Consider the following 11,395-nt stretch of genomic DNA (forward strand, 5'->3'; position numbering starts at 1 on the left):
CAGGTTCCCCTCCCTCCCCCCTCGCCCCGGCTCCCGGTGCCCGTCTCCAGCGCCGCCGGAGCCAGCGAGGGAGCTGGAACGAAAAGGAGGAGGAGGAGGCCGCGTCGCCGCCGCTCGGAGCCCGGCCGGAGCCTCGCAGGCAGGTGCCGAGGGGGGCGAGGGGGCGGGGGCTGACAGACTGCCTGCCCCGATGAGGGGGCGGCCAGGACCGCGCTGCGCCTTCTGCCCACCCAGGCGCCCCCCAGGCCCCAGCTCGGAGGACTAGGGAGTGGGGACCCCTCAAACTGCGCGGCAGCCATTCGGGGTACCAATCTGCATTTGGGGGGTCTGGACTTTCTCCGAGGAAGCCCCATTCACAAAATTCCGTCCTGGACCCTCACCATTGAGGAACGCTGAGGACCACTCCCCCCGCGGGGGACACAGGATGTGTGGGGAGCATAGGACACCCTGAAATCCCAGTGTCCCATTACAGCTAGGCCCTGGGGGGACCCCTGCCCTCGTTCCCTGCTTCACCTGTTGTCGGGGGAGGCGGGCGGACAAAGGAAGCAGCGTCACGTGACTGCTCATTCACAAAATCCCATCCCATTGAGAAAAGGGGGCTGGGGGCGCTGCGGCCGCCCCTTCCCCTCCTGAAGGGCCGGGGAAACCCAGCAGCCTGCAGGTGGGGGAGGGGGCTAGAGCTCGTCTGGGTCCCTAAGGTTGGGACGCCAGGGTCCCTGTGCTTGGTGGCAGTGAGGGCTGGACACTGATCCCGATTACTGGGCGGAGGGCTACGTCCCCTGAGCTGGGGGGCGGGGTAAAATGGTTCTGAAGGATGCTGGGGCTGGGGGGCGGGAAGGGAAGAGGGAGGAAGGATCAATCTCCCCCCCAATCCCATCTTTCCCCCCGGCTTCCCTCGGCTGGGGCCTGAGGGAGCAGCCTTGATTTTTGTGAATGAAATGCTCTCTGGATGTGTCTTCGGTCGCCGGTTTCTGACTTCCTCTGCCTCCATCTCCCTCTGAGCCTCTCTTTCTGGCCATTTCTGGTTCTCTCCCTGTTCCCTGCCCATCTCCCGTTGCTGGGTGACTCAGTGAGCTTTGCATCCGGTCTCATTCATAAATCCGGGAAGGGGTGGGGGGGGGAAAGAGCCTGGGTTTCTCACCCAGCCTGTGACCTGGACGACAGGGTGCGGAGGCAGGGTTGGGAGAACGGGAGCTGAGTTGATGGGCCCAGAGAAAATATATATGCGCAGGCACCCAGCTGTGAGGGGGAGCACTGGGTGGGGCTGTGGGTATGTGCTGAGGGAGGAGAAGGGGGTAATAGGGATGAGCAGGAGGGGAGGGGAGTGCAACACCAGGGCTGGTGGGGGTGGGGACAGAGAGATGGGGGAAAGGTGGGTACAGAGAGAAAGGGCAGACATGGAGAAGAAGATAGAGGTGGGAGAGAAGAGAAGGCATGAGGAAGAAAGGAGCCATGTGGAATAAGGTGGCCATGGGGTTGAAGGTGGGTATTGCTAGCTTAGGGTGCAGTCGACCCAGATGTGAGAGATAAAGTTGGAGGGGAGATGAGGGTTAGGGGGAACATTCCATGGGAGAGTAGGATTTGAGCTCATGACTGTGTTGTCCCTGTCCTTCCCCCCACCTCCTGCAGGTACATGGTGCGGGTCCGAGCTGTGGTGATGGCCCGAGATGACTCCAGTGGGGGCTGGCTGCCTGTGGGGGGCGGGGGCCTCAGCCAGGTGAGCGTGTGTCGGGTCCGAGGGGCCAGGCCCGAGGGGGGGGCCCGCCAGGGGCACTACGTCATCCACGGGGAGCGCCTCCGGGACCAGAAAGTGAGCCACCCTGGGGCATGCGGGGAGGGTAGGGACCTGGGGAGGGAGGGGAATGGGGCTGGTGTATGGAGCAGTGGTCACGTTGCCTCCCAGCCTAGGAATCAAGCTGGAATGTGAAGTTTGGGAGTGAATATCTGTCCTGTAGATAAGAGTTGGGAATTGCAGGATACATGGGGTGTTAGGAGGGTCCTGTCCACTGCCACTTCCAGCCAGACTATCACAGCAGCCTCCTCGTTGTCTCCCTGTACTGCTCCTGCTCCCCGCTCCAGCCCCCTGTCTGGTCCACGGGGGCACTGCCTCCCCCCACTCCCCAACTCAGACCATGTCCCTCCTCTGTTCAAAACCCTCCACCTTGCTCAGAGATCCTCACCACCAGGCCCTACACCACCTGGCTCTTGTCTGCCCTAAGTATAGGGAAGCATTTGCTGGGGTCCATTTGAAAGTGTCAGAGACGGGTGACAATTCTATACATGGGTTCAGCAGGAATAACTGGGCTGTCTGGCACAATGTGGAGGGACAGTGTTGAAGTTTCAACCAGGGATGCAGTAGAAAGATATGGATTGTGTGAAAGGCTTGAGGGAAAGGTTTTGTTTGGGAACAGGAGTCAGTGGGGGGATTTGAAATGGATTGAAGGAATACGGTAATACTAAGCAAGGATTTGAGGGAACATCAATAGGGTGTTCGCTAGCATCTGAGGGGGAATCTGTGGAAGTTTAATAAGACTATTTTGGGGTAAGCACTGGATACAGTGCCTATATAATCCCAGCCACCTATGAGGCTGATGCAGGAGGATTGCTTGAGCCCAGAGTTTGAGACCAACCTGGGCAACACAGAGAGAGCTCATCTGGAAAAAAAAAAAGAGAGAGAGAGAGAGAGAACATTTTTGGTTAAAGTTTCCAGAGATTATTATTAGAAGAGGATGAACAATAATATTGTGAGATGTTCAGTAAAGTCTGGGAAGTATTTTTGAGTCAGAGCGGGGATGCTGGGTTATCAGAAAGGGGTTAACAATGTTTGGGGGCATTCAGTAAGATTCGGGGTTTCTACAGGGGTATCAGCGGGAGGTATTAGGAAAATACAGGGATTGAGAAAATATTTGCGCATCGGAGGTGTGTTCAGTAAAACTGGGCGTAGCTGGGTGTGGGGGTTCATGCCTGTAATCCCAGCACTTTGGGAGGCTGAGGCGAGAGAATCACTTGAGATTGGGAGGTTGATTCTGCAGTGAGCCCTGATTACACCATTGCACTCCAGCCTGGGTGACAGAGTAAGACTGTTTCAAAAAACAAAACAAGTAAAATTGGGGAGTCGTATCAGCATTGATCAGGGTTCAGGGTTACACCTAGGGCTGGTGACCTAGGTGTAAGAAGACACTAGGGTATGCATGAGGGCTGGTGATGGAGGAGATGTCACAGGCATATCTGGGTTGGGGTATCTGACCCAGCTCTCCTCCTGCCCCTCAGACGACCTTGGAGTGTACCCTGAAGCCAGGCTTGGTTTACAACAAGGTGAATCCCATCTTTCACCACTGGAGCCTGGGTGACTGCAAGTTTGGACTGACATTTCAGAGCCCTGCAGAGGCTGATGAGTTCCAGAAGAGCCTGCTGGCTGCGCTGGCCGCGCTGGGTCGAGGTGAGCAGCCCAGGTGGTGTGCACTGGGGGCTGGCCTGGGAGCGGGAGGAGAAGCTGGGCTCAAGGAACTCACTCTCTGCCTCTCTCCCTTCCCCAGGCTCACTCACCCCCTCCTCCTCCTCCTCCTCTTCCTCCTCCTCTCCTTCCCAGGATACTGCAGAGACCCCCTGCCCTCTGACGGTGAGTGTCCAGGATGCCTCTCTGCTGGGAGGGCAGGGGTTTTGATTCTATGAACATTCTTGAGCACCTACTGTGTAGCAGGCACTATGCCACATGCTGGGGACACAAAATTGGGCCCGAACTATGAGTGTCAATTCAATCCCAGTTATTCTAGTCTTTCTGCCCTGTCATGATTCACACATTCATTCAAGGGTCCTTATTGTGCACCTTTTGTATATCAGACAGTGTTTTAGGCACTGGGTTACATCAGTGAACAAAAAGTTCCTTTCCTCCTGGAGCTTCTATTCTAGTGTGGAAAGGCAGAAAATTGAAAAAATATATATAAACAATAAAAATGAATAAATATTAAAAGTAAATGGATGAACAAATTAATGACAACCCCATGCTTCCAGTTACTCAGGCTCTAAACCTTGGAGTCATCCCTGACTCCTCTTATCTTTATGCGTCTCATCTCATCTGTCAGCAAATATTGGTTCCACTTTCCAAACCATCACAATCTGCCTCCAACCTGGTACCGTCCAAACTCATCTCCCAACTGGACCATCTCAATAGCTTCTCACTGTCAACTCCTTCCCTCCCTCGCCTACACACAGCCAGAGGATCCCTATCAATGGCTGAGTCAGATCATGCCCCTCCCACACTCGGAACCCTCCCAGGGCTCCAGCTCAATCAGGTAAAGGACAAAGTCCTTACAGTGGCATATGAGATCCCATGCCATGTGGCCCTGTGTGTCTGGCCCCCTTGCTTACTTGGCTCTAGCCACACAGCCTCCTGGCTCTTACTCAAACATGGCAGGCACAGTCCTGCCCCAGCGCCTCTGCACTGGCTGTTGCCTGGAACACTCTTTCACAGATTTCCTTGTGGCTCGTTCCCTTGTTTCTTTCAGGGCTTTACACAAATATCAACTTCTCAGGTAGGGCCTCCCTGAGTATTTAAATTTAAGTATTCCATTTAAAATTGCAATCTATCAATGCCCTTTGTCTAGTGCTAATTTTTTCCGATGTTCTAAAGCATTTTCCTTATTTCCTTTCTGAAAATACTCTTATCTTTTTTCTTTTTGAGACAGTCTCGCACTGTCGCTCAGGGTGGAGTGCAGGGGCACAATCTTGGCTCACTGCAACCTCCACCTCCCGGGTTCAAGGGATTCTTCTGCCTCAGTCTCCCAAGCAGCTGGGATTACAGGTGCCCAGCTAATTTTTTGTATTTTTAGTAGAGATGGGGTTTCCCTGTGTTGGCCAGGCTGGTCTCAAACTCCTGACCTTGTGATCTGCCCGCTTTGGCCTCCCAAAGTGCTGGGATAACAGGCGTAGTTCTTGGCCTATTTTCTTCTTATCTATTAGTTTATGGTCTATCTCCCATGCTAGAATGTCAGCTTCAGGCCGGCAAGGATCTTTTGTTGGTTTCTTGCTGTGTCTCCAATGCCTGAAACAGTGCCCGGCACACAGTTAAGTGTTTAGTAAATGTGTTGAATAAACTGAATGAATGAATGCACATAATATTGGGTGCAATTTGGCACTTGCTGGAAACCATGGGAGTTACCGAAAACACCTGCAGGAACAAAATTGATTCCCTGGGCAGAAAAGCGGGGGGATTCCAGGGTCATGGGAGATGAAGTGGGGCCACAACGGTTGCAGACAGTTTCCCGTGCATCGAGCACTTACCCGGGAAAGATGCTCTGCTGTCCAGGCACCCTCTGGAATCTGCACAGTGGTCTTTGTGAGTCTGGCACGTTGTGGGTGCTCAATGAATGTCTATTGAAGGCAGTGTGCAGATGAGGTAGGAGTTATGCCCAAGTGACAGAAAGGAAGCTAAGGGTCTGAGAAGTCATGTTTCGGCTAGTTTCAGAACAGAGGCTGGTTTGCATGGGAAGGGGAGCACTCAGAGTGGGTGGGACTGCCCCAATAAAAGTGTGGGGCTGGGAGTGAGAGAGGAAGGCAGCTGGCGGCCCTGGGGAGACGGGTTCTGAGAAGCGGGAAGACCATTAGATGTTCCGCAGGTTTGGCGAGCTGGTTAGATCAGGAAACGAGTTCCACAAAAATAATAATAAGCATTTCCAGTTCTCCCAGTACTTCAGGCATGTGCTGTGCCCTTGACGGTGGCCCTAACCGCATCCTTATGAATAGGTACTCTTAGGATCCCCGTTTTACAGAGGAGGAAACTGAGGCTCCAAGAGGTGAGCTCACTTGCCGGAGGTCACACAACCAGTGACAGAGCCAGGGTTTGAACCCAGGCCTTCCTGGTCGCAGAGCCCTCGCTCTCAATGGGAGGGGTTCTATGTGAGGGCATCGGCTGTGCGGGGGCGTGTCCCCGCTCTGAGGCAGCCAATCTCCTCCAGTCCCACGTGGACAGCGACTCCTCCTCCAGTCACAGCCGCCAGGAGACGCCTCCCAGCGCCGCTGCGGCCCCCGTCGTCACGATGGAGTCAGCTTCAGGCTTCGGGCCGACCACGCCCCCCCAGCGCCGCCGCTCCTCGGCTCAGGTGCGACCTGGGAGCCTGAGGCTCCTGGGAGAATGGGGCGGTGCACTCGGGACCCAAAGGGAGCGGGAGCCATGGCCCAGGGGGGTGAAAAACCACAGATTCCAGGGTATGGCTGACCTGATAACTGGGTGGGACTGGGAGAAAGCTGCGGGGAAATAGGGAGAGGCTTGGAGGCCTGGGTTTCTAGGAGGCTTGGGTGCGGACTTCCCGAGTTTCCTTGTGCTCTTGGAGATTTTGAGGGGTTCCGAAGTCCAGAGAGGTTTAGGACCATTTTCAGAGTGTATATTTGGGGAACTCCTGGAAGAGGACTGTTAAATTAACGAGGAGGGTGGGCGAGTCGGTACCCAGGAGGGTAAAAGGGGCCCAGGAACCAAACTCCTGCGCCTTTAAGGAGATGGCTGGGTCCAGAACCCCTGGATCTCAAGGTGGAGGGGGCTGGGAGCTGGGGCTCTTGGATCTTAAGAGAGGACAGGACTGGGAACCTTCGGCCTCTGGGTCCTTAAAGGTGTGGGGTTGGTGCGTGGATTCCTCTGTCTGTCCCTGGAGAAAAGTGGGGATTGAGGGACCTTGGGAGAGAAGCAAGCTGGGGTCTTGAAAATCTCAATCCCAGACCCAAGAGTGCGCTAGGGAACTGGATCCTTGAGGCCGAGACTGGGATGGATTCTGATCTCTTTGTCCCTTCGTCCTGCAGAGCTACCCGCCGCTTCTACCGTTCACGGGGATTCCGGAGCCCTCAGAGCCCCTGGCAGGGGCAGGGGGCCTGGGGTGGGGCGGCCGCGGCTACGAGGATTACCGGCGCTCCGGGCCACCCGCGCCCCTCTCCCTGTCCACCTGCGTCGTGCGCTTCGCCAAGACCGGCGCGTTGAGGGGCGCTGCCCTGGGGCCCCCAGCGGCACTACCTGCCCCTTTGACCGAGGCTGCGCCCCAGCGCCCCAGCTCGCCCACCTCCCGGCCCGGGCCCAGCCTCTGCGCCTGCCAAGGCCTCCCCTGAGGCGGAGGAGGCAGCACGCTGCGTGCATTGCCGCGCGCTCTTCCGCCGCAGAGCAGACGGGCGTGGCGGCCGCTGCGCAGAGGCCCCGGACCCGGGTCGCCTCCTGGTGCGCCGTCTGAGCTGCCTGTGGTGCGCCGAGAGCTTGCTCTACCACTGCCTGTCGGACGCCGAGGGCGACTTCTCGGACCCGTGCGCCTGCGAGCCGGGCCACCCGCGCCCCGCCGCGCGCTGGGCCGCTCTGGCCGCGCTCTCCCTGGCAGTGCCCTGCCTCTGCTGCTACGCGCCCCTGCGCGCGTGCCACTGGGTCGCAGCGCGATGCGGCTGCGCCGGCTGCGGAGGTCGTCACGAGGAGGCTGCGCGGTGAGGACGGCCTGGTGGGTCCCCTAGCCGGCCCGAGGACCCAAAATTGAGGGTCCAGGACCCCGGACTCCGTTCGGACCTAAAACCCAAACCTAGGCACATCCGGAACTTGGAGCTTGAGTTTGGATTGAGAGATCTCAGACCTGGAACCTGGAACCCAAACCTAGGACTGAGAGACCCCAGCCCCAGCTTCATTGGGATGTGTGTTCAAGAGATCCCAGGCGTACTGAGTTCTGGCGTTCCCCCACCCCCACACCCCACGAGGAGGCTCCAGGCGTCCCCATACTTTGCATCTCAGAAGGGCCAGGGAGTGCATAGATCCCGGAAAGGGCAGGTCCCTGTTGAAATGAACGACATAGACCCCCGTCACGCCTGGCACCATGTCCCTCAGATTACAGCCCCACAATTAGTCAGGACTTGCCCATACCTGACTCTGCCTTTATTCACCTCCCAGATCAGATCTTGAGACCATAGGACCTAGAGTCACCCCCAAACAGTCCCTGAATGTTCACCTAAGACCTGGTGCCCCCACATCTGAGACACTCTCATAGTCTCAGGACCCCTGAGACAGCAGGACCCCCGGGACAGTTTCAAACAGTTTGAAACTCTGTTATGCTCTGGAATCTCCAGATGCTGCCCCAACATCTACCCACAACTGAGTGCCCACAGACCTGGCCTCCAATCCAGGAACACTGAAGTCTAAGATGTCCAGGGAACTCCCAGACACCCTAGGACCCCGGACTCTTATGATGCACTGAGTGCTCGGATATGCTCAAACAAGAGATGTTCTCTTACCAAAATGACTTGGGATACCCATCCCAGAGCCCCCAAGATCCACATATCAGATACCAAGATGCTCTGGAAGCCAGGGATCAAAGACCTCCATAGGTCCACCCACCCCAAAGCCAGGGTTCTCAGGAGCTTTGGATATCATTTATAGGACTCAGAGCTGCCTGGTGCCCTCAGATGTGGGACTGAAGGCTACCAACACCTCAGGGCCCGAGATACTGGTCTCGAGTTCTCAAATAGCCCTCTCGCAGTTCCTCCTGGACCTGGATTTTGAGACCCCAAATGTCCTGGAATCTTCAGCTTCTTTCCAACCACAGATTCCCGACCCCTTAAGGGCTGGGAATCCAGCTCCCAGAAGAGGGGATGCTCATGGCGACCCAGACCTCTGACCCCCTTGGCCCTCAGCCCCTGAGTGACCCCAGGGTACTTTAGGAGCACTGGATCCAATACCCTAAAGGTGCCACTGACCCCCAAATGCAAGGCTCAAGACCCTACAACATTGGGATTGTTCCTGATCCAAGACCTTCATCCCTCCAAACCAGAGGCATTCAGATTTGAGGTGCCCCAAGACCCTAGCACCCTCAGACCCCATATTTCTTTGGACTCAAACCTCTCTAGCCTGATGAACCCCAAGAAGCCTCTACATCCGATTCCCCCAGCCCCACTTGTCCATCCTTGGAGACCTGCTGCCCCTTGAATCCTGCCATCCATAGGCCCCCAAAACTCCAAGGTTCCAGACTCTGGAATTCTGGTCCCAAGGATCCCGGCCCAAGCCCCCAGCAATCCTCAGAATTACCCCTTTATCTTAGGGTGAGATCCCTTCCATTTGGCACTCATTGTAGGACTACCCAGGGTGGGGCGCAGTGGCTCATGCCTTGTAATCCCAGCACTTTGGGAGGCCAAGGAAGGAGGATCGCTTGAGGCCAGGAGTTTGAGACCAGTCTGGGTAATGTAGTGAGACCCTGTCTCTTAAAGAAAAAAAAAGGACCAACTAGGAGCTCCGTCACTGTCATGTCTAGGACCCAGCATTATCACAGATGATTATGCAGAGTCTTCATTAAGTGAAGGCACACAGCCCAGGGTTTTGAGGAGCTGGAAGTCACACCAGTCTGCTGGCCATGCTGTGTCCTTGGAAATGTGTGCAATGGAACCTTTCAGGCTAGCTATGGCTCTGCTGTCCCACAGCCCCCACCCTTGCAGATCTTCCTTCAAGTTCAACCTTAATTCCTAGTCCAGGTTCAAGTTCCGCCTTTTATGTTCTGCCCCTCCATTAACCCCTTCTCTTCCTATTTATTTGTTTGTTTGTTTGTTTTGAGACAGAATCCCACTCTATCACCCAGGCTGGAGTTCTGTGGCACAATCTCGGCTTACCACAATATCTCCCTCCCGGGTTCAAGCCATTCTTCTGCCTCAGCCTCCCAAGTAGCTGGGATATCAGGCACGTGCCACCACATCCGGCTAGTTTTTTGTATTTTCAGTAGAGATAGGGTTTCACCATGTTGGCCAGGATGGTCTCGAACTCCTGACCTTGTGATCCACCTGCCTCAGCCTCCCAAAGTGCTGGGATTACAGGCGTGAGCCACTGCGCCTGGCTCTCTTCCACTTTAGAGTTAGAAGTTGCTTCAGGAAGTTTGAAAGCCTGTTTTGTGGCCCGCTGAGTCTCTTCTGTGCAAGGGGGGAGTGCCACAGGCTTTTTTCCCCCCAAGTGAAATGGGACTTCCAGTGGATTGAAGATCTGGTGTCCTGTATGGGGGCATCAAGGTCTTGGAGCAAGACAGTCTCAATGTTGTGTGGGCTTGGGACCTGCATCTGGCCCCAAGCATCTGGAACTGTGCACTTAACCTTTCTTCATTACCCAGACTTGGATGGCCTTGTTGGGGTTCAAGGGATAGGTCCTCTGTCTCTTCCTTTAAATTCTTAACTATTTATTACATCCGGAACCTGTGAGATTCAGCACTCCCAACCAGACCCTGGGATGGGTGAGAGAAAAGCGGGGGTGTCTCTCCCCTCCCCACTCTGCCCAGCTCTCATCACTGTCAGACCCACCAGAGCTGAGGGTGGAGGGATTGGGGGCTGTGGCAGCCTGGGTTCCCATGCCCCTCTCTGTGCCTCGGTCTCCCCCCTTCCGTGGTGGGCAGGGGGGAAGCTCCATTCTTAACCTACCTCGTTTTGGGGAGGGGTGGGACGGGGGACCAGAGTGCTGTACGGTGCTGTGGGATCTGCAGATGAAGCGGTGGGGGCTGGGGAAAGGTCCCCTGGCCATCACTTCCCAGCAGCGCCTCTCCCAGGTCCCCCAGTCCTGCTCCCTGCTGAGACCCACCTCTGATCCATGATTCCCCTTCATTGCCCCCAAATCGGGGTGCATGGAGGGCCGCCCTGGGAGCCAGGGAGACCTCAGACCCTGGAGCCCCCAGGCCCAATTTCCCAGCCACTTGCCCCTCAGATCGGATGCTTGGCCCCCAGATTTGGGGAGGCACCCCAACATATATCTTCCTGATCTTGATTCTAAGCCAGTCTGTGACCTCAATATTGTTAGTGGCAGTGCAGGCTGAAGTGGTGGGGGAGGATGGGGGCCAAAGACCCAGCCTTGTCATCGGGGAGGGGCACGAGATCTGCTCCAAGAAATGTCTGTGACAAAGTCTCAGCCTGTGTTATTTATTTGCCTCTGTGCATCCCGCCCACTCACCTTCCTGAACTGCCAAACCAGTCTCCTCCTTCAATTCTCCCTTCTCCCATGAGACCCTCAAGCTGAGTTTTATAAGACACTCAACAAGTGCATTTATTGAGCACCTAATTATGTGCCAAGCCCTGTTGAAAACACTGGAGATAAAGCAGTGGGCAGAACAGACCAAAGGCCCTCCTGCAAAGAGTTTATGAGCTTTCTAGTAGGGGAGATAATAAGTAAATGACTTCATATGTTAGAAATGATAGCAGAAAGAAAAAAGAAAGTGGGAATGGGGGATACACACCATTTTAGCGAGAGTGGCCAGGTTAGGCCCTCCTCAGGAGCTGGCATTTGTTGTCGTTGTTTTGAGACGGAGTCTGACTCTGTCACCCAGGCCAGAGTGCAGTGGCATGATCTCTGCTCACTGCAGCCTCTGCCTCCTGGGTTCAAGCGATTCTCCTGCCTCAGGCTCCCGAGTAGCTGGGACTACAG

General features: G+C 55.7%; 1 protein-coding gene across 1 annotated transcript; it reads left to right on the forward strand.

The window, feature by feature from the left end:
- The first annotated feature begins 600 nt into the window (after positions 1–600).
- On the forward strand, positions 601–10,882 carry SPRED3 (sprouty related EVH1 domain containing 3). Its single transcript, XM_017887517.1, is given in 7 exon segments — positions 601–661; positions 1,630–1,810; positions 3,271–3,439; positions 3,537–3,619; positions 5,955–6,098; positions 6,790–7,019; positions 7,021–10,882. Coding segments are annotated over 6 exon segments (1,236 nt in total). The 5' UTR covers positions 601–661; positions 1,630–1,633; the 3' UTR covers positions 7,454–10,882.
- The last annotated feature ends 513 nt before the right edge of the window (positions 10,883–11,395 follow it).

Source organism: Rhinopithecus bieti, unplaced genomic scaffold (assembly GCF_001698545.2).
Source record: "Rhinopithecus bieti isolate Rb0 unplaced genomic scaffold, ASM169854v2 scaffold_15776, whole genome shotgun sequence".
NCBI lineage: Eukaryota > Metazoa > Chordata > Mammalia > Primates > Cercopithecidae > Rhinopithecus > Rhinopithecus bieti.